This window comes from Sturnira hondurensis, unplaced genomic scaffold (assembly GCF_014824575.4).
Source record: "Sturnira hondurensis isolate 20B ecotype Veracruz unplaced genomic scaffold, ASM1482457v3 Scaffold0018805, whole genome shotgun sequence".
NCBI lineage: Eukaryota > Metazoa > Chordata > Mammalia > Chiroptera > Phyllostomidae > Sturnira > Sturnira hondurensis.
Window position 1 is genome coordinate 380,619 of NW_028091436.1, and position 22,445 is coordinate 403,063.

The 22,445-nt window shown below is 54.0% G+C and overlaps 1 protein-coding gene across 3 annotated transcripts; it reads left to right on the forward strand.

Moving 5' to 3' along the window:
• The first annotated feature begins 1,960 nt into the window (after window positions 1–1,960).
• Window positions 1,961–21,929, forward strand: LHX9 (LIM homeobox 9). Of its 3 annotated transcripts, XM_037070544.1 has the most exons (7): window positions 1,961–2,217; window positions 2,433–2,502; window positions 7,282–7,400; window positions 9,258–9,460; window positions 10,536–10,891; window positions 16,638–16,840; window positions 18,031–18,297. In XM_037070544.1, exons 2-7 carry the CDS (start codon window positions 2,475–2,477, stop codon window positions 18,286–18,288), a joined length of 1,167 nt encoding a protein of 388 aa, XP_036926439.1. In that variant the 5' UTR covers window positions 1,961–2,217; window positions 2,433–2,474; the 3' UTR covers window positions 18,289–18,297. The 3 variants fall into 3 exon arrangements, with proteins under 3 accessions (XP_036926439.1, XP_036926440.1, XP_036926438.1); XM_037070545.1 differs by lacking the exons at window positions 1,961–2,217; window positions 2,433–2,502; window positions 18,031–18,297 and adding an exon at window positions 21,033–21,929 and having other exon boundaries at window positions 6,800–7,400; XM_037070543.1 differs by lacking the exons at window positions 1,961–2,217; window positions 2,433–2,502 and having other exon boundaries at window positions 6,800–7,400.
• The last annotated feature ends 516 nt before the right edge of the window (window positions 21,930–22,445 follow it).

Here is a 22,445-nt window from a genome sequence, read left to right on the forward strand (position 1 = left end):
CTGGCAACAGTTAAAAGGTACTTCTGCCCAAACTATCCCCTCCGCTCAGTAAAAAAAGAAAGGCACATTTACGTGTGTGGCGGTGGGGGCGGGGTGTCAGCATCCAAAACGCTTCGGTGGGCAGCCTGGTCTTTACAAAAGGCCGTGGAAGGACCTGCAGCTCTTTAGTTAGGGGTCGGGGGTCCCTGGGACGCCCAGCCTCCCCTGGCCCTCCGGACGCCCTACGTTCCCACTAATGGTTTCAAGGTTAAGCTCAAGACCCAAAACGGCCAGACTCGCGGAGCCTCCTTCCTGAGACTCCGGGCGTCAAAGCCTGCAAACCCGGAATCCTGGCTGTAGGGGGACTGGGAGGTTCCTTGCGGCTTCCTCTCCCCACCCGAAATTTGTGTTCTAAAGTGTACGCAGCGCAAGGTTCAGTGTGCGCGCCTGTACGCGCGCGCGCGCACGCGTGTGTAGAATGTGTGTGTTTACCAAACACTTAAAATGGTTCGTCACCCAAAAGAGGAGAGAGAGAGAGAGAGAGCGAGCGCGCGCCGCTTCGGACGGGGATGAATACGAACACCTAAGCGTCTCGGGTGGGTGTCGCCATCCGTCCACCCGTCCGATGGCCTCGCCAGCGACCATGGCAACTGAACCCGGGAGGCTCGTTCCCTCCCTGATTGCGAGACAGGACCGAGATTCGGGAGAAGGAGGGTGTTATCCAGGAGAGAAAATGCTAAGGAGGCCGGGAGGGGAGGGGAAAGTCGGGGTGAGGGGACCTCAGAAGATGAACTAGCGGACTAGTTGGCTGGTGAGACTGGTTGGTGAAGCCAAGTAAGTGATCGCGTCGGATGGAGAGAGGCGCTCTGTCCGGTTCCCCGAGCCGCATTCCGGATTGGGGGCGGGGAGAGGAAGCCAGAGGGCTTGGCCTCGTGGCTCCTTCCGAATCTCTTGCCACCGCTAAACTGGAGCGCTGTGCTGGCGGCCGGCAAAGAGGTGGGTCCACCCCTGCCCAGCCCCACTGGCCCCACACCCCCTGTTGTTATCGCACGCGGCTCGTAGGCGCGGGGGTGTCCCCAGCTCACCGCGCCCTGGACAAACGCACGGTGGAGGAGCCGCTGTAGGGACACAGGGAGGGGCGGGCAGGGAGGGTGGCATCGTCACCCGGACCGCATCCTGAAGGGGCCAATCTCGCTGCTCACACCCCGTGCCCTAGCCGCGCGGGGGCCTCCCAGCGATCCTGCGCCCCCGTCTCCCGCTGGGAGGGCGCGCTGGGTTGGGGAGTGGGTAAATCATCGGCCAGAGCCCGGGTTCTCCGACCACTTCCCCGTGGCCTGACTGCGCCTGGGACTGCTGGGGCGACGCAGACCCCGGGGCACCCGAGACCAGGTAACAGGACGGACTCCGCCCGTCCAGGGTCTGTAAGTCCTTCTGCGCGCCACCCTCTCCCCCAGGCGCGTCTCCCGGGGTTTGAGTCGGTCCACCGCCCCCTGCCCCAGGGAAAGTTAATAGCCATCTCCACCTTCTTGCCTTTGGCCAGCGCGCAGACCCCCGACAACGCCCCGCTGAGCGCAAAACGCACCCTAAAGAGCTGGGTTTCCGCGCCCCGCCCGGAGCGCTGAGTGATGAAGGGCCTGGGGGGCGGGGGCTGGGGGGCTGGAATGTGCGGTGATCAATCAATGGCTTGGCCCAACTCCCCGAACCAGCTACCGCCCCTCGCCTTCTAGGCAGGCTCGGCTGCCGGCGGCATCTGTTAGGTGGGAGCTCGGGGGAGGGCCGCGGCTGGCTGGCGACCGGAGCCCAGGGCGCGCCGCCGGACTTCAGCCCCCTGCAGCGTCCAAACCTCAAGATGCCGGGGCTTTATGAGGTTCTGTAACGGCGAGGCCTCCATTAACACCTCCCGGGATTACTGAGAGACCTCACCCCCCGGAAGGGCGGGACTCAGACTCCGGAGAGCTTCCCCGGGCGCCCGCCCGGGGGTCCCTCTTCCCACCTCACCTCCTCCGCTTCTCGAGCTGGAAGCATAAACAGAAAATAAAAGACAGGTAGAGAGAGCTGCCGGTCAGAGGTGAGGGATGAGAGAGAAGGAGAGAAAGATTCCCATTCAAGGGCTCATGTGGTTTATTTATTCGGATTAACAGAGGAACCCTTGGGAGACCTGGGGACCGGCCAGCGCCTCCGGCCGCCGCCTCCCGACCTCCCTCACCGAGGTACCAGGCGGAACGTGACGACCTCCAGGTAAGACGGCGATGGTAGGGGCGGAGGCCTGGCAGGAGCCGTGTCCTGCCCTAGGCGGGCACGGAAGGCCGAAAGCCCCGAGCGTCCCGGGACCCGGGACCGCGGGCACCTGAGGTCGCACCGGGTAGCGGCTCGGCGGACGCTCTGGGCGGGAGGAGGCGTAGGCCCCCCCCCACCCCCGCACCGCTGGGCTGACGCGCGGCTCCTCTCCGTAGCGCAGCCCCCGTCCGGGCGTGATCAGCCCCTTCGCTCCCAGGATGCTGAACGGCACTGCTCTGGAGGCAGGTGAGTGGCGCGCCAGGGTCCTTCTCGTTTCCTGTCCTTTTCCTTCGGCGGCTGTGCACATCGTGTGTGTGATTGTGTATCGGTGCACCCGCGTGTGCGTGCGCATCTTCTTTGGGTGCTTATTTGTCTTCGAAATGATCCCACGCTGCGTAGGCTCTAAAATACAGTCTCGGCCGGAGTCTCCCAGCTTCTGCCTTTCTTCCGAATTTCTGACCATCCGCGGGACGGAGGTGGGGGCGGAGGTCTCGGTGCCCGGAGCCGAGAGTTGTCGGCGGCGTGAAGGCTGCGCTCGGGCCCTTCGGAAAAGGTGCGAGGGCGCGGGGAGGACGGCGTCCTCACTGGAAATGGGCTTCGCCCATATCGCTTTTGTTCACTTCAACCCCCGCGCAGCTGTTTCACCGGACGCCGTGTGGGATGTGCCCCGTGGTTCCCGGGGCGGCGCGGAAATGGCAGGTAAAGGGGCTGCAGATGTCCGAGGCGCGCTGTTCTGCACTTGGAGGCCGAGCTCTGGCCGAAGAACCCGGGGCCCCGGAGGGAAGGGGCGTGAAGGGAGCAGGCGACCAGAGGGGAGCTTTGCGGGCGTGGAGAGCGTGCGGGGACAGGAGCGCACGGAGCCCGCGGCCCGCGCCCCCTCCAAGCAGCGGAGCCCCAGCCCGCTCCTATCCGGCGTGAAAGAGTCCCTCGTCGGTCCTGTCAGAGGCGCGCCGTGTGGCAGCGCCAGTCTGGACCTGCCACCCTCGCTGGTGGGGAAGGTGGGCACAGAGAGGTGCCTCAGTCCACCGACTGGAGAAGGGCCCGACGCCTCCCGGGCATCGGCTCCCAGCCCACCCAACGCGGCCGAGCGCCTACAGCTGGGTGGCACCGCGCTCCGTGCGGGGTCCCAAGCCCCAGAATGACACTGACCCCTTGGGCCCCTGGGGCGCTCACGGCAGTGCCCGATGCCGGCAAAACCTCAGTCGCTACACCTTCTAGACCAAGGGGCTCCTCCTCAACCAGCTTAATGGGGTCAGGAGGAAGGTGACCTCTGCCCTTTAAAGGCAAACCCCGGGAGGGGGGAGGCCACGGGATCTTGGCCTCCAAAGCTCAAATTTAAGGAGACCTGGAGCTGCTCAAGCCCCCCAGAGACGCAGGTCTGCGGCCCCTGGGTAAAGCTTTGCACCCCCCCCCCCCTGCTTCCCTCTGGGGGTCTGGGTCCCAGCTGGGGTCAAGGTCGCTGCCCTTCTCCTGGTAGAGAGAGAATTCAGGACCTTGAACTCTTAGTCCCTAGTCCAGCCCCTCCCTGGGCCCTGGGAGAGTGCAGCCTCCCCCTGTGGCCAGATGCATGGCTGGCAGAGCCCAGCGTGGGTGGGTGTAGCCAGCAGGGCAGGGGTGCAGCCCAGCCCAGGGTGGGCCCCGTTGCTCTGAATGGAGCTTTGGGTCCGCAGAGGAGACTGTATCTTCCGGGCTGCAGGCAGGGCAGACAACTTTTAGGGAGCACTGGGAGTCATTCCGGGGAGGGTGAAAGAAGTCAAAGCCACAAAGATGCTCTCCATAAAGTGCTTCCAGTCCTTTGAGAGTGAGGTGTGGTGCAGTGGGGCCCTCCTGGGGAATTTTCTGGGGCTCGGAGACAAAAAGGGTAGGACACCCCAGGTTACACACCCAAGTCTCAAGGCATCCTCTCCCCCTTCCCCTTTAAGGAGCTGTAGGAGGAGGCTGGGCTGCAATTTCCACACAGCTAACAAGGACCTCCCAAAGTCCCGAAGCCCCCCCCCCACCCCGCCGCCCCCAGCTTTCTGCAAACTTCCTGCATTGGCTGAGAAGGAGGCATCCTGGCAGTCGGCTTCTTTATGGGAAGTAGCAAATCCCACGGGTGCAGGAACTTATTACCCCGCTTTTGTAAGAAGAAGCAGGCGTAGCTGGGATGCAAGCCGGAAACCGGTTGCAGAAGGGGCCCTGCCCTGCTCCGGACCTTCGGGACCAATGCAAATAGGTGTGGAACTGAGGGATGGATGGATGGACGGACGGATGAGTGAATGCATGGAGGCCTCACAGGACGTGTATCTTCGGGGGCCCTGGACACTCCTCACAAAGTCCTGGCTTTTTCCTGCATTTGTTTGTTCAACTTTCACTTTGTGGAGATTTCCAAACTCATCTCTTGCAAGAAGAGACTGGCGTTCTTGGAGTCTTTGTTCCTTTTGCCGAGCAGACTCGAAAATCCAACAACAACTGATCCAAATTCCAAACCACCCCCCTCCGTTTGGGCGGGGTGGGGGTGTGGGGTGGAGGAGGAGAGGCAAGGAGCAAGAGTTCAGCCCAGAAACTAGAGAAAGCAAGTGCCTGGATGGAGGTCCCATATTCACTTTCTCCTTGGAGCCCCCTCGAGTTAAGGGACTGCTGTGCTTCTCAGGAACCACTCCCCTCCCCCTCCTCCTCCCCCTCCACAGGGTCTGAGTCCTTGTAGCCGATGACTTGTGGGAGGCGATGGCCCCTTTGCGACAGGACCTGCTGTCTCCGAAAGGGGGCCACCCGGCCCCTCCTTGGGTCCCTCCGCCTGTGTGTGCCGGTTTGCAAAGCTCATTGATTTCCACCCAAAGGGGCTAATTACATTACTTACAGTAAATAGCTGCCCTGCTGTCTGCTCGGGCTGCCGAGGGGAGGGGGGGGCAGGTCTCCAGCTTAGTTCCCTTGATTAGCTTCACTTTTGTGTGACATTGTGTTTTATGAGCTGCATTCTGGCACCGTCACGACTGCCACGGTGTCCAGCCTGCAAATAACATTATTTCTGACCCCGAGAAAAGAGCAAGGGGACGCTCTCGGGGTCTCGGACTTTGTGGAAGGGGTGACCCCAGCAGCTTCAGAAAGCCCGTGCTTTGGGACAAGAACTCCGGCTGCCATACCCAGGGTTCCCTCCCTCCCTTCCTTCCTTCCTTCCTTCCTCCCTCCCTCCTCTCCCTCTCCGCCACCCCCGCCCCCCGCCACCCCATCTTTCTAGATTTGGCCCAAGTTCCTCGTCGTTCCCACAGAGGGAAGCAAGTCTGCCACCAGGGGACTCCCTGAGGTACCCCGGCTGCGCAAGGACACAGCCCTCTGTCCCCAGGATGGCTGTGGGGACTGGTGGTACAGCAGCAGGCAAAGGGGAAGAAGGGGGCACGGAGCAGCCTGGCTCCCTCCTCTCTGGCTACAGCTGGGCTGGTCCCTGCCGCTGCTCCGGGGTCGGGCCGCTAGGGGACTCCTGGTGGTTTGAATGAATCGACAGTCTCCGAGGACTGTGGACATTTTTCAACAGGGCCGAGGAGGGGCGGCCACTGCCAGGGCCGGAGGGAGGCCGAACAATCCGGCCCCTGGCGGAGCGCAGGTCTGACATGGCGTGGGTCAGCTCTCCCCTCCTGCTCCCCACAGTGATGATCCCCCCCTCACATCCTCCTAAATGCCGCCATGTCCCATTTCTCAAGTCCCCTCTCCTGCCAGGGCAGTGGGGCGTGCCCCGAGCTCCGGGAATCCTGGGTCGATGCCCACGTTGACAGGTTTCAGAGAGGACACTACACTCACCAGCCACTGTCCCTCAGACCCGAGCTGGGTAAGAGAGTAAGACATCACGCTTGGGCCAGTCGCATGCATGTGACCACAAATCCACACCCATTTCCACACTCATTTTTCCAGAAAATCATTTTGCCCAGAGTAAACTCTAGACACGCAGGCTCTCCTAGCCCCAGCCCGATTCTCACTTCGGAGGAGGGGGCGCGGCTCCGGCCGCTGGTGACGCCGGGTCCTCGCAGGGAGGTGAGGCGACTTTCTTCTTAAATAGTGAGCGGAGGAAGAAGCGCCGGGGAGTGCAGAAACAGCTCTCCAATAGTTACTTCTTTGGGGTCCCGTAAGCTGAGGACCGGGAAGTCCGCACGAGGAAATCCAAAGTTCGGAGCTCACATCGTTTGCTTTGAGGGGGGGTCGGCTCCTGAACTTGGACCTCGCAGGCCGGCTCTCTGCCTCCTGCGCCGGGCGGGGACGATGAGGGCTCCTGGAGAATGAGATCGCTGGAAAGTCTTGGAAGGGTGGGTGTGTGCGCGCGCGCCCGCGCGCGCACCGGGGGAAGCAAGTGCCCCCTCCCGCGGCCTCCCCCCGCCCCCACTCGGCAATGTTTGTCCCCGCTTGCCCATCACCAGGGGGTTGAGAGGAGTATGACAGGTCTTTGTTGTCTGAATAAAACTCCGCGGCAGCTCCGGGAAGAGAACTCCTCCTACTAAATTATCAAAAATGGGCTGGCTTTAGTCTCTTAACAAATTGGACACAGCCCGGGCAGGAGCAGTCCCCAACCCAACCCAGAGGCACTGGGAACTCGCGAGCAGCCGGGGACCGCCGAAAATAGCACTTCTCTTTCTCTCTCTTTGTGTTCCAAACTGTTTTCTCTCCACACCAGACTTTGTTTTCCTCCCTCGCCGCAGTTGTTTCTCATTAGTAACTCGATCTCTCGGAGCCGTAAGATTCGCCTCCTGTCCCTCCCTCCTCCCGTGTTTGTTTGTTTTCTGCGCATCTCCTTCGGGGAGCCGCCGGGGCTTTTCTTGTTTCTGTCCTCCATTCGTTTTTCTTCTCCAACCAGACTGTTTTCCACTCTGTCTGCCTCTCTCTCTCCTTCCCTCTCTCCCTCCTGCCCTGGGTCCCCGAGCGTCTCTGCGCTCCCGCGCTGCGCAGCCTCCGCGGTCTCGGCCGCGCCTTCCCTCGGATGAGCTGAGAGACCCGGGTGCGTGTATATGGAAATAGTGGGGTGCCGAGCAGAAGACAACGTGTGTCCCTTCCGCCCCCCAGCCATGCTCTTCCACGGGATCTCCGGAGGCCACATCCAAGGCATCATGGAGGAGATGGAGCGCAGATCCAAGACCGAGGCCCGTCTGGCCAAAGGCGCGCAGCTCAACGGCCGCGACGCGGTAAGGAGGGCCCCGCGCGAGGCCGGAGCCGTGCGCGCTGTGCAGCCCGTGCTCCCGGCGGCCCAAGGAGGATGGCGGATCGTGGGGAGACCACGCCAGGCTGGCGGGTGGGTTTTCTCATGTCAGCCGGTCTGCGGGGCTCAGCACCGGCCTCTCTCTCGCCCTCGAAACGTCTCCACTGCTGAGACCCTGCGCTCGACACCGTCGCCGCAGCTCTTCGCGGGAGAGCAGGGGATGAGGGAGCTCCAGACCTCAGATTCGGGTCTCCGGGCCCCGTGGCTCCCCGGCGCCTCCGGGGAGAGGATCTCGGCCTGAAGCGCGAGCTGGGCGCGGGCTGTGGGCGGACAACGCGCGGCCCAGGCGCCCGGGCCACGCGGGAGCCAGGTGTCGTCCCTGGTCTCGGGTTTGATGACCAGATCTTTGGAGTGGACTGGAAATGACGGGGCCACCTCCACTTCTCCAGACATTCGGAGATCAGCACCCCCAAGCCCAGCGATTTTCGGGGTCGCTGGCAGCTAGGCTGGGCCCCTTTCACGAGTAAGGATTGCTCTCGGGTCCCTGGCGGGCCGCCTGTCTTGGGCAAGGAAGCCTAATAAAAAGCCGTTGGAACGAGGCCCTTAGCCCGAGTCCGAGAGCGTGCTAACCTTAGAGAGTGGGATCCAGTATCACCATTACTACCATTCACAATAATAAGAGGCATGTCACTCATGGAGAAAACCCATTAATAATCTACCGGCTGCCCCTTCCCACCTAAGAACCGGAGGGGGAAAACTGCGGAAGTCAGGAAGTGACTGCAGGCCGGCTACAGGGTGCAGGTCCTGAGGCATCGCACTGGGGACTGTAGCCCCGACTAAGCTGGTGCATGGCCCAGGGCTGCTCGGTGGTATTTGGGGTCCCCCAAGGATGCGAGTGGGTGGATGTTTCTACATTTAAAACAGGAACTCAGTGTGCGCCCCTGGTCTGGGTCGAGGCCGAAACTTTACTTTTCCAGGCCTGCTGCAGCGTCATGGGGGAAGTCCAGGCCATTGCTGTGGGTCTTGAACGAAATGTCCAGAGGTTAGATTTTTCTGCCGCCTTTCATGGCCCTCCTGCTTCAAAACCGAAAGCGGCATTCTGAATTTCCTCGGGCTGGGCTCGTCTAGGGGAGGTTTCCCCATCCTCAGAGGGGGGCGCAGGCAGGAAGCTGGATTTGGACACGGAACAGGGTTTCAGGACAAAGGTCTCCTGGTTATGTGCGTTTCAGGGGTGCTGTGCTGGAGGGCCCGGCCATGGGCCCTTCACCCCCTGTCTAGGAAGAAGACCAAGATCCCAGGAAATTCGGGAAACGAGTTCTGCCAGATACATCCCCATCTGAACGATGTGGGCCAGACTATGAACTCAGCTATGAAAAATCTCTTTTCCATGCTTATAGGAATTTAGAGAGACAGGATTGTAATGCTGTTTGTTTAGTAACAATCAAGGCTCCTTCAAACCTCCTTTCCACTCCTCAATAACAGTGTCTGTAATTTTATTTTGTGCGTGTTGAAAGCCACACTTAAAAAAAAAATCTTGTGATTATTTGACTTAGGAGACATCCACCCAACTATAATCCATGTGCTCCTTGGCCTTTAAAAAGGAGGGTCCACATGGCTGGCATGTCCTCAGGTGACTAGTCCCCGGAGGATGCCAGCGGTTCCGGCCAACAACAGGAAAGGGAGTGAGCCGCAAAGAAAAATTAGCAAACGTTTCCCCTACGGCGTCCTTGGCGCGGGGGACCTTTCCCCTGGCTGGGCGTGGCAGCCCCCGGGGCTGGCGATGCCTGGGACTCCTCGCCCCGGGCCGGCACCCTCCTCAGCTTGCTCCGTGCTTGCCTTGCAGGGCATGCCCCCGCTGAGCCCGGAGAAGCCCGCCCTGTGCGCGGGCTGCGGGGGCAAGATCTCCGACAGGTACTACCTGCTGGCGGTGGACAAACAGTGGCACCTGAGGTGCCTGAAGTGCTGTGAATGCAAACTGGCCCTCGAGTCGGAGCTCACCTGCTTCGCCAAGGACGGCAGCATTTACTGCAAGGAGGATTACTACAGGTATCGCAGCCCCCGCCGGGCCCTAAGTCCTCAAACACCCGGCCGGGCCACCTGCGCGAACCCGGGAGGCCCTCATCTCTTTCCGTTCCCTGCCTTTCGCCCCTTCGGGGTACGGTCATCCCTCCCGAGACCAGGGACCTCCGCTCACACCCCTTCAAGCTGCAGCCCCAACGCAGGTGGCGAAGATGGGTGGGTAGTGGGACCCGGGGTCACAGGGAACCCCGCGCGCTCCGGTGGTCGCCCGCAGCTCTCGGAAGGAAGAGAAACGAACCGAACGCGTGGCCGGTCTCCGAGAGAAAGCGGAATTTTTCCGTTTGCTGCGAACTGGGCGAGCTCCGTGCCTTAGACCTCCTGAACGCGCGGCCCGGCAGCAGCCACTGGGCGCAGCGTTTTCGCGAGGGAGGCGGGAGATCACGCCAAGGACCGTGAAAAGCAATGATGGTCCTGCCGAGGGCCAGGCCGCTCGGTCCCCAGTTCCCTTTCCCGCGGGCGCGAACCGGCCCGCCAGCCCCCCAGACTGCCGCGCAGGCTGTCGAACCGCCCTTCCCCGCCACGCTGCTGGGCAGGGTCGGGAAGGTGGACCGCGAGCAGGTGACCCAGCCCCGCGCAGCGGGAGCGGGAGAGGCGGTTATCGAGGCCTCGGCTTTGCTCGGCAACACGGTCGTTGTCCGGGGCTGCCTGGCGCTGCGTGCACACTCCCCCACCCACATGTAGTACCACCACGGAGTGCTGGGGGCTGGATGAGCCGGTGTTGCCTTCCTTCCAATTTAATCTTCTTTCCATAACATTTTGAGTTAGCTAGTGCAGTTTTTCTCCCTCGATCCGCATCTTACAGAGAAGGGAAGTGAGGGTCCATTGACTGATTCTTCTCATTTTAATGTGAGGGTCCTTTGTCCTGTTTACCAGAACAGGTCGGCTAGCAAATAAAATTAATGGTCCAAAGGGCTCTGTCCTCTCCTCCGGAGACCTCTGGCCTTAGGCCGGGGCCACTGCTGACCAAGCCCCCGCTGTCACGCATGGGAGGTGGCCCTGCCTTTGCCTCAACCAGCGCCCTGACCCGACTGTTTCCTTCCAGAAGGTTCTCTGTGCAGAGATGTGCCCGCTGCCACCTCGGCATCTCCGCCTCCGAGATGGTCATGCGCGCCCGCGACTCCGTCTACCACCTGGGCTGCTTCACCTGCTCCACCTGCAACAAGACCCTGACCACGGGCGACCACTTCGGCATGAAGGACAGCCTGGTGTACTGCCGCGCCCACTTCGAGACCCTCCTGCAAGGGGAGTACCCAGCGCCGCTGAGCTACACGGAGCTGGCGGCCAAGGGCGGCGGCCTGGCCTTGCCTTACTTCAATGGCACGGGCACGGTGCAGAAGGGGCGGCCCCGGAAGCGGAAGAGCCCGGCGCTGGGGGTGGACATCGTCAGTTACAACTCAGGTGGGTCCTTCCCGCCGCCCCGCATCCCCAGACGCTGAGGCTAGGGGAGCCCGCAGAGCTTCTTCAGTCGGGGACCTAGTTGCAGGCGGTGCTTTGCATAACAGGCCCTTGTCGCTGCTGTCCCTTTACCTCGAAGGGAAGGAAGAGGGAGGGAGGGAGAGAAACCTTTGTTCAGGTTGTGGCGAAAAACACATTAATGACCAGCCACGGGGCTGCAGTGACTTCCTGGACACGCAGAGTCCAGCCCTGGCTGCCCATTAGTTAACGAGCCTTAGTTTCTGGCTCCCACTGAGAGCAAAGCAGCCCGGGGGCGATTCCTGTGCGGAAGCCACGGCTCGGACCCCAGGGAAGGTTCTCCTCGATGCTGGAATAAAGGGCGAAATCTTCAGAGCCCAACCCGGGTCTGCCTAGAGGGAGGAGGCTGTGCTCAGGCGCACCAAGGAAGACAGCTGGCCAGAAGGTTAAAACACCAAACCCCGTCTTGGCGAAAAGCTGCTGGGGGGTGGGGATCGGGGTCCGCTGCTGAGCGAGCCTGCCCCTTTGTCCCCAGCGGGCATGCCAGCTCCCGCCTGGTGCCGTGAACCAGCCAGAAATCCAGGCCTCAGGGAGGTGGAGAGAGGCCCCGGGTCAGGCCCCCGGGGGTCGCAGGGGGTGTCGGGACTGCCCTCTGTCCTCCGCCAATGCCCCCCTTTCTTAAAAAACCCAACATGGCCACAGGGCACCGAGCGCCCCTCTCCCTTGCTGTTCAGGGCACAGCCATCAGCATCCATCTCTTCTGTTACCTGTTTCCTACTGTTGGTGGCCAGCCCACACCCTCCGGCGCCCCCCACCCCCGCCGGGGTGAGGGCGGTGACAGGCCTGAGAAGGGCAGTCTAACTCTGAAGGGTGGCAGCTCTCCAAGGAAGCCCCACCCACGGGCAAAGGGGGCTCCAGAAGCCCTGGGTCAACTTTGGGGGCGCCGAAGGGCTGGCCGTGGTCCGGCCCATCTGGGAACCCCAGCGGGTAGGGGACTCAGGCTAGGGGCATCGATCGCTCTGCTGGAAGGGGCCTCAGAGACTCATGGTGGCACCCCACTCTGGTCCCAGGAGCTCCTGGACACCAGCCAGAAGCTCAGGCATCCAGCGCACACTCAGATCTGGCTAGTGTTCCCTTCCTGCCCCCAGGAGCCTGATCTTTGGAGAGGTTCAACCGTGTGCCTCGCAAACCAGAGAAGCGGTTTACCCACAGTCATATAGCCAGAGTGAGCGAGTGGGGTCCAGGAACCCAGCATGTTCAGGGTTGGACCTGCCGGGTGCGCGGGATCCCCTACAGCCCTCTGCCCACCTCCCTCCTGGGTTCTCGGCTGAATTAACTGAAGGCGGTGAATCCATTCGGCCAGCGCGCTTCGCCCCTGGGAGAGCACAGACGGGGAGCCCAGCACGGCTGCTGTTGTCTCTCGGGTCTCACGCCAGGGTCACTGGGCCGAGGGAAAAGGGCCAACGGCTCGCCAAGGCTCCCACCCCGGGCGGTTTTGTATCGGGGCAGCCGTGCCCCTGGGTTTTGCCAACCCCCGGAGGAGGGTCACGGCCTCCCGCTCTTCCCGCTGTGCTCAGGCGAGGGCTTTGGTTCGGGGCCACTTTGCCCAGCACGCAGCGTGGTCTCCTTTGATGCGTGGTCCTCGGGGCAAGACCAGGCAGGGCAGTAATTATTCTTTATTAATATAAGATGACATCGGAATCTGGAGCCACTCACCAAGGCCCTAGTGCCCTAATTAGAAAGAGAGAGAGAGAGAGAGAGAGAGAGAAATGCACATCACTGGCAGTCTTCTGGAAGCAGGACATCCCTGAGCTTCTGAAAAGTCCACAAAGGTGAAGGACAGTTTCTCGTCCGATGCTGGCCTGGCTTTTTTCGCCTGTTTATTTCATCTAATCAGCTCCATTTGACTCTGCTTTGGACCTGCCTCTATGCTAGAAAGACCCATCCAAGGAGCTCTGAGGGCAGTAGAAGTTTGCTCCTTTACTGCTCCCAGAACCAGCGGGTGCAAATTTGTTTTTTCTTTAAAAGGATGGAAATTCCCTTCCGTTTTCGGTCTTTTGTTTGCCAGTGAGTGCTGCTACTAGGTTCTCAGGAAGGCTGACGCTTCCTCGCTCTCGAAGGAGGAAAAGTTGGTGAGGCCTCCCTGACGCCGGGGAGCTTCTCCGTGACTGGTCCGGATGCCTCTTAATGACCGCACCGTCTTTTCTGGCCCTCCCCAGACATACCAGTAAATACGATATATTTCTTTACCATCAGGTGAAAATAATCTAGAGGAAGGGGGTTAAAGGTGTCAGCTAGAAAATGCACCCAGCATCAAAAAAATGTTGATGCATCTAATGCCAGTTTGTTACAAAACTAACAGAAGAAATGCTTTGGCGAATGAAAGACGCTGGGAGGTAGGAAAGAAAATGCACCCTCAGTGTGCGTTCATTTTCTTCAGCTTCCCTTGGGTCTTCTGTGGTCATCTCTGCTTCAGCGCAAACCAGTCTTGGAAAGAGTAAGGTTGTTAGCAAATACAATTTGACACACTGACATATCTGCAAAAAAAAAAAAAAACACCCATGTCCATGAAATATGTTTGTGATTCGGAGCCTTCCAGAGAAGATGTGAACATTGGCAGAGACCAGCTGGTGCTTGACATAAGGCAGATGCCTTTTAATGCGGATATTCCTAATTTAGTTTTATCTCTGCAAATAGGCAGGTATTTTAGAGAGAGACGTGGACAGTGTATTTGGAATGCTGGGTTGAAATAAAACCCGGGGTGAGAAGCTGTAGCCTAGGACAGGCATCTCTTATTTCGGGTACTGTAGCATGAACCCACAGACACCCTTTGTGCCGGTTCTCAAAATCTTCCTTCCTTAGTTTCTCTTCTCACTTGCAAATTTCAGAAGCTCCCGGTAGCTGTTAAATTAGCCTCGCACTGACCCCTGGTGGCCTCTCAGGGATCCGTTACTTCTCAGAAGGTTTGCCGCCTGGGAACAGAAGCTCACTGGAGCACAGGCGACCATTTCATTAGTGGCTGCAAAATGAAATAGCTACAAGTTCTCGTTAACGTGGTCACGCCCGCTGTGTATGTAGGACCCCTGTTTAAGCCAGTTTGAAGAGAGTTATCATCGCATCTCATAAATCAGGGCGGGAAACCCTATAGCTTTAGAAGTAGGCCCAGGGGGCGCGCAATCTCGGGCAGGTTTACATAATGTGTTTGTACTTACATGCACATCATTTAGGGCATTGCACCGAGTCACTCTGTGGGCGAAATGGATTGCTCTATGAAGCTGAGCACTGTAAGTGATAACACGGCCCCAGAAAAATCACACACAGGGCCCTATCTGCCCGATAAAGTGCTAACCGTCTCCTCACACACCCGGTTGTGTTCTGGGTGAAAACAAGACCCGTTACTGTGTTGAATGGACCAAGATGCTCTGCTGATGAAAAAGTCATCAATCATGGAAATAGAATGCACGCTCGGAGAAACAATTTTATCAAACCTTTCTATAATCACCGCTCACCAACCCCGTTTTAAAGGCTAACGAGGTTGCAGTCAGGTTAGACATCAAACTCCTTTCTAAGAAATACGACTTTGGGGCCGAGGATGGCAAAGGTCATTATCAAACACAAGTTAAGTCTCTCCTATCCCAGGTGTAATATTCAATTTAATGCACTGTCTAGGAAGCATTATGTGTTAGGTACGGTGGGAATGAGATCTTGGGGGCAGCCTGCGGTGACTAACATGTGCCCCCTCGGCCTGTTTTGTTGTGGGTGCCTTTATAACCTGGCTGTGAAATACAACTCCATTACCTGGAGATAAGTGTGATTTTTATGGCAGGTCATAAGATGCAGTTTCGTCCATGGGAGGATATGAACGTGCAATTCTGTTGGATATTTGAACTTGACATTGTCCCCACTGGGTAGAAATAGGCTAAAATTCAAAGCGCCTTCTTTGGCTTTTCTACAGGCGTATGCTATTCTTGCTGGTGGGGCTTAAAACCAGCAAGACTATACACCCCCTATTTGGAGGTATATATCCTGACTTAGATTTTATCTCGGGTTGACTTGATTTTTGCATCAATGATCACTGATGATTTTACTGATGACCAGAGATGCAAAATCTTGATTGCTGGCTTCTCCGGCTTCTCTCCCTGTGCTTGACGTGGCCCAAAGGTGAACTCACCTTTCAGACGTCATTGAACTTGCCTTATCTGTTGCCACGGGCGCCCTCCTACTCCTGTGTCTTACGGAAATACAATCAAAGGCGACATTAGTTCATGCCCAGTCCCATTACGCGAGCAAGAATGTCTTGTTAAATACATTTTGCGATGTACAATAGCTGACCTCCTGATGTATCTGTATGTATACGGAGTTCCTGCAAATAATTTTTAGAAAGTAATTCTAGCCAGAGCATAGCAGGCAGCTAGTATTTTATAAACAAAGTGTAAGAGCTCATACTAAGAGACACCGTACTCACGTCGGCACTAAGGTTTCTTTCCTCTCCCCCCACTCCACCCCCCAAGGACATGATGGGGTTGATTTGAAATATTCTATTATTTAATGTACCAGCATCCAGGCTGATCGGATCTGAATATACATCAGATAAATGCCTGAAATAAAGATGACAGAAACAGAAATTGCCATGTCCTGTATGTTGCGAAGTTGGCTGACTCAGTAAATATTTAGCCAGATGTTTTCATTTGGTAATCGTATTTACCATGTGGAGCCAGTAGGTACTGGAAATGACCTTTTAAGTGCACAGCTTTGTATCCCCGGGATAATGACTTTCCGGCTGGTTTCAAAGGGTGGGCTGCTCTGCCCTCTGGGCTGAGGGGGCCTTTGCCAGGGGAGGGAAGATGCCACCCACTCAGTGCCAGGCCAGCCAGGGGCACAGCTCAAGTCCCACTCACAGCACCCAGAACAACGGGGCCCAGAGGTGAGCCTGGAAAGGAGCGCGTGGTGTCTGTCATCTGTGTGCTGTGAGGGTGCTTCAGGCAAGAACTGGGTGAAGGCGAGTGGGGGCCCCGTCTCTCCCGGAAAGATTTATTAAAGCAACTCCAAGAAAAAATGGGTTTCTGCCTGGCATAGGCCTCTCCGTGAACTAGTTAGAGCCCAAAGCCCTTGAAAATAAAATTCTTCTGATTGCATAAGAAATCCACACATTTTCATTGTGTAACTTTCCCTCCCCCACCTCCAGGCACTTTCTAACTTTTTCCTGACGGGGAAGGTTGTGGGAATAACAGAAAAGGCTGGAAATTGGAACCGACCTTAGCTGCCTGGTTTCTCAGAAACCCTCCGGTTGAAGGGGGCTGAAGGGGGCTGTTTGCACAGCCCCGGTGACAGAAAGACGGCCTTCTGAGAGTGGGTGTCATGTCACCAACAACGACCTAGTGTGGAGTCTCTAAAACCTGTGTGTGTGGAGGGCGGATGCACAAAAATGCGTTGGAAAAGGGCTTTTCTTTCTCATTCTTGGAGATTTCTCTCACTGCTGCGTTTATTCATCCTAAGTTTTCCCAGCAACCACCAAGCAAAAGAGGAGGTTTACCTAATGTTTCTCTCGGGCATAAACTTTGGTCCTGCCATCTTAACAGGTGAGCTTGGCTGACTTGGGCAGGTGACCTCCTCCCGTGGCCTGGCTGCCCCTCCCAATCGGGTGGACCAGTCGTTCACGACCACAGCATCCTCTTCCCACCGGGGCATGGGTTTCCACTGAGCCCTTGCTTGTTTCCCGGGCCCACCGCAGGTTGTAACGAGAACGAGGCCGACCACCTGGACCGAGACCAGCAGCCCTACCCGCCCTCCCAGAAGACCAAGCGCATGCGCACCTCCTTCAAGCACCACCAACTCCGGACCATGAAGTCCTACTTTGCCATCAACCACAACCCGGACGCCAAGGACCTCAAGCAGCTCGCTCAGAAGACCGGCCTCACCAAAAGGGTCTTGCAGGTAAGAAGGCTCCATCGTTGGCTGTGCACACATCCCCCTCCCCGTCGCCTGTGAAACTGGTTCTCTCCCCTGCGGAGCCACGCAGGCATTTCCTGGACGGCTGCTCACCACGAGCTGACTGTCCCAGAGGGTGTATTGGGATTGCGCAGGGGCTGGGGGAAGGGGCCAGAGAGAGCGCGCCAGGGTCTTTAAAATGCAGCCACGTGCTCCCCAAGGTGGAGAGAGGGGCCCTCCGAAGTCAGCGCAGGTCACTGTCTGCAGACGCGAGGGTGACATCCGCACAAGCTGTGGCCTTGGAGGCTCCTTTCCTCTTGGGCTCCGTGCACAGACTCGTGGGGGACCTGCTGGCCTGCCTTCGCAGCCTCACCCCCAGTTCAGGCCGTCCCTGTCTTCCAACTCCCCCAAAGCCACAGTAGGGTGAGGGCCTCAGGGAGCAATTGGCATTTTCCCTTTTGAATGAACCACACTGAAAAACCCAGTCCCGGGGGTTGGACGAGCAGTCTGGTTGCTGTCGTGATGGCAGTGGGGTAAGACTGTCCAACTACTGAGACGCCGGGGCTGCGATGGCCCACTGTGGTCCTCCTCCACGTCTCAGAGGCCCACAGCAGGCCTTTGGGGGTCTGGTGGCCGGGAAATATGTCCTGTGCCAGGAGTGCCAATTGTGGGTCAGACTCAGGAACAGCCTGAAACCCGATCGTTTCAGTGATGTTCACTTCCCGGGAGCGAATCAGACTTTGAGAAACTTGGGGACCCCCCTCCTCCTCATTCCTCCAGAAACAGTGGTTCATGGATCAGGTCCTATCTCCTGCCCCTTCATCTCCATGGTGTCTCCACTTCTGTGTCATTTGTCCTCAGTGGCTCTTGTTAATGCTGGGGGCGGGAGGGGGGGGCGGCGGGCCGTGTGCAGGTCACCTGTAGAGTTAGTTAAATGAGTCTGTCCTTAAAAAAAAGAAATAAAGAAAAAAGAAGGAAGGAAAAAGAGAGAGAGAGAGAGAGAAAGGCCCTTCTCTCCCAAGAAAAAGAAACAATTATATTTAAAAGAGAAACCTGTATCCTTCCCCTACCAAAAAAAGAAAAAGAGAAGAAAAAAAAAAAAAAAAGAAAGGAAGGAAGGAAAGGAAAGAGAGGCAGAGAAAAACAAAGTCTAAAACTAAACACCGGTAAAGACGTCCATTGGGATTGGTTTACAGGTTTGGTTCCAAAACGCACGAGCCAAATTCAGAAGGAACCTTTTGCGGCAGGAGAATGGGGGTGTTGATAAAGCCGATGGCCCGTCGCTTCCAGCGCCGCCCCCCGCGGACAGCGGCGCGCTCACTCCGCCCGGCACAGCGACCACTTTAACAGACCTGACCAACCCCACTGTCCCTGTAGCGACAGCCGTGACCTCTAACACGGACAGCCGCGAATCCGGGAGCCCCTCACAGACCACCTTAACGAACCTTTTCTAACATTGGTTTCCTGAGAACGCCCCCTCTTCTTTTTATTCTTATTCTAATTATTATTTGATTATTTACGAGACCTCCCCTCCCCTCCCCCCGCCCCCCCTCGCCCCACCCCCCACCCCCAATCCACAAGGTATTTGGGAAATAAAAAAAACGACAGCTTGGTGTGTAGCATCCGCAGCCACTTGGCGAATGAGTTTACAGTATTGTCTCCTTTACAAAGTGTATTTATTTATTTTTTTTGGTCTACAAAGTGTATTTGGGTTTAAAAAAACAAATCAGATCTTTCAGCCGGTAAGGGGAGTTTTTGAATCATTCTAAGTGCCTCTTACAATTGTATGTTACTTATTTCCGGAATCTCGAAGGGGAAAAAAAAAAGAGAGAGTGGTCTTTGAATAATCATAATCCCACTTGAAAGATTAGGCTAATAAAGATTACGCTAATAGTGCCAGTCAATTACAGCTCTTTATGAAATTTTGCAACTGTATGTATACTTCTGGAATTTTGAAAACTTTCCATTTAAAAAGATCTGAAACGGAAAAAACATGTTTTGGTTGCTCCTTTTTCTTCCAAATGAGAAAGAAATATGATTAAAGAAAAGCACTAACTGTAGCAGCTCGAATATGAAGGATTAATTACATTTATTAGGGTGGAGATCTATTCCAGGAAGGGACCTTTCCCTTCTCATCCAAAACTCGCCTTAGTGAGTTGCTTTTCCACACTCGAACGGACCGAAACTCCCCAGGTGTCCATGACATTCTAGATAGAGTTTGGAATGCTATTCTCGTTTAACTTTCAAAAGCTACAGAAGGTCATGGTAAAGCCATTCTTTCTAAATTAATTTTTCCCCCCAGGGAAAGTGGAAATAAGCAAAATAGAACTTTTTAAAGAAGTCAAAAAATCAGCGTAACATAATTCACTTCACGAATAGCTCTGTGGGTTGGCTTCAGCTGTAGCACGGTGTTGTCTGTGGCATGCTACATGAATCACGGTAACAAAGAAACCTGGTGGACTAACACCGCCACTGAGAAGTCTTTGTGTCTGGTTTGCTTTTGTTTTCCTTTGGCCCAGGTTGGTCTAGTTGTCAGGAAAAAATAGAACTTTCCTGACATGAGGGGTTTGACGTCGTTAGTCGTAATGTAGATAAACTCAGAAGCCTCATGGAAGCTGATCTGAATATATTTCCTAGTTTACAGTAGCATTTTTTTTTTCTTTTAATTTAAGTGAAAATCTTAATGGTCTGGGCAGTGGGGAATGTTCATCTCTATGCTTCCGTTGTAGTTAAATTACAATTAGATTGTGGATTTCCTAAAAACAAAATAATAATAAAGAAATAAAAAAAAAGCAGTCAAGATATATGTCTTGCTTTAGTGGATTGTTGAGAATAACTTTGCACATTTTCTCCACTTTTCGGACCCCTAAAATCTCCTCTGGTGGTCGAAGTGGCTATTTAATAGATTTTAAAGGTGTCCTCTGGCTGTGTAGATGTGTGGTTACATGTTGACGGTTCACTGCCCACATTAAAGTGCATTATTGTAACTTTTGCTCAGGGTCTTTAGAAAATTAGCACAGAAAGTAGCTTATTTTTTAAGAAAAAAAGTATGATGGAAGGTAAGTTAACACTGTAACAGGAGAAAGGTGTGACTGCCGTGGCGACCTCAGCAAGTGTGGTTATCATCTTCTATGGAGCTTAAATCTTGACTTTTCGTATTTCTATCCCACTTTGGGCATTTACCACTAACCAGACCAAACGACCTTGGTTAAGGCTGAGATCTCATGCATACACTTTTACAGGTAAAATGTCGATGCTTATAAATTTTGTTCTTTGACAGAACAATCTATGGTACTATAGATCTACTTTATTAAGTAGACTAATTATAACTCAGTTCTCCTATGTGCCTTATGATATAACTTGGAAGTAAGTTTGTGAAAAATCAGGATATACGTGTTGTCTGTTGAATTAACTGTTTTAAGCCCTTTGACACCTCACTAGTTTTGTACTGTTTTACCTCTGATTTCTGAGACCCTTTTTATGGTGTATCTTGTTAGAGGGGCAGACATGTCATAGACAGCGGTGTGCACTCTTTCAAATATAGTTGATAAATTCAATAATCTTATATATTGAGCTTCGTGTTTCTAGTACAGTAAGTGATCTAGCAAAATTGTCCATGTTTCTTTGTTTATTGATAAATGCATTGTATAGAAACTATTTCCCCTAAATATTTATGGACCAAACAATTGTGATTTATCCTATTAAATTTGTGTGAATAAACCATTTTGAATCTAAGGAGTTTTATTTCCCAGCAATTTTATTGAAGGTCTAACTGGACTAGTGTTTTTCAGTATCTGTATTCCAAAAGCTATTAAAAGAGTAATACAAAATTTTTTAAAAATATTCAAACATACAAAGAGTTTTGAGATTTCCAAACTTCTGATTCCTTTTAAATGTACACACCAATTGCATATGCCATGTAGTTCAACTTAGAATTGCCTTGAAATATATTTTCTTAGAATAAAAGTAATGCCCCATGGATTTGACTCAGCCCAATTTTTAGAATTTAAAAAAAAGAGAGAGAGAGAGATAACGAACAGATAAAGTAATTGCATGACGAGAAACCTTAAATATGATTAAGCTTTAATGTCAGGTCTCTTGAGCACCAGTGAATATTTGTAAATCTAAATAGAAGTTGCAGACCCCTAAAAGCCAAGTTGCTCTGTAGTTAATCCGTTGTCACTATGATTTTTTTCAGGGAGAACAAATCTTGGGGCATTACAGCCAAACATCCCGGCGTTTGAAAATCCCCTAAAGTATTAAAAGAAGGGGAAAGTTTGATCGGAAATCCACAGCAGTGAAGACAAAGACAATATTAGGTTATCAGAATCACACACGCTAAAATCCATTGAGCCAAAAAAAAAAAAAAAAAACACAAACAAAAAAGCAAGCGAGAGGAAAGACTTAAATGGCATTTACTGAATGTTAACAACAATTCTGTTCTTTATGGTTTCTAACAGAAATGGAGGCTTAAACTGATGTGGTTTAAAACCAAATGAGGTGAACTGTGTATAAACAGAGCAACCCGTCAGCCACATACACACCCCGTACCTGAAGCAAATGATTATTGACAAATAATTCCGCACATTTGTCAAGCTGACTGGTTGTATATTCCCCAACCTGCATTTCGCCTGCTTGCCAATGTGTATTAGTCCTACCTGTTCATGGCGATCTCCAGCTGTAAATTCAGAGAAAAGCCACCACTCACTTGAGAGAACAGGGGTCGGAGCCCAGTAATTTTAGTATTATTGTTTATTCCTTCCCTTTTTCCACAGAAATCTCTGCATGCACTTTCCACCTGTCGCCCCAGTGTGCATCTCTGTATGACGGATTCTCTCTGCTGTTTCTTGTATGATAAATAGCTTTCATGAATAAACATTTTATTTGATGCAAACATAGTTAACTTTATGTTAAATACACACTGTTGAAATGAATGTTGAGCGCTGTCTGAAGAGACAGCACAATGCATTTCTGATCTGTACTTAGGAGAAAAGTCAAACAATGTTGTGAGGTTCAACTCTGGTAGTCCAGGACAAAAGGACTTACCTTGGTTTTAACTTTTCGTGACTTCTTATTGTATCGATTGGCATGTATTAGAAATTAAAAAGAACAAAAACCCCCTAAATTGCAACAAAAATAAACCTTAGAATAAACTATCATGTAAAAGTTCAGCGATGTTTTAGATTGTTAGAGTAAATTTATAAACCCTCCGTAAGTTTGTGAGTTCACTATGCAATGAGCAAATTTATTGATGTATACAGATATGTTCTGAGCTACGCAAAGGTCCAGTCTTTGCACAGTTCAAACTACATATGATATTGCAAACAAAGGAACAAGTTGAAAGAGAAACACATATTTAGGAATGAGGTCTTTTTTAATTGTAAAGGGAATATTTGAAGAATTTTTTAACGATTCCTACTTAGCTGTATATCCAAAGCATATGTTAAACACATTAACATATAACTTTCCAGAAAAGTTTTCATTATGATGAAATTTTTATTATATACAAATGAACCCTATGTAAATGATGTAACTTTTATGAATGACAGACATTAAATATTTCACTGACATGTATTCTCGGAATTTTGAATGTTTTCTTAAATGCTTTCAC

Excerpts from the sequence above, each read along its gene's own strand:
- LHX9 (XM_037070543.1), top strand. The coding sequence starts at position 7,227 with ATGGAAATAGTGGGGTGCCGAGCAGAAGACAACGTGTGTCCCTTCCGC. Across the intron at positions 10,892-16,637 it reads CATCGTCAGTTACAACTCAG|GTTGTAACGAGAACGAGGCC; the intron begins GTGGGTCCTTCC and ends GGCCCACCGCAG. Across the intron at positions 16,841-18,030 it reads TCACCAAAAGGGTCTTGCAG|GTTTGGTTCCAAAACGCACG; the intron begins GTAAGAAGGCTC and ends ATTGGTTTACAG.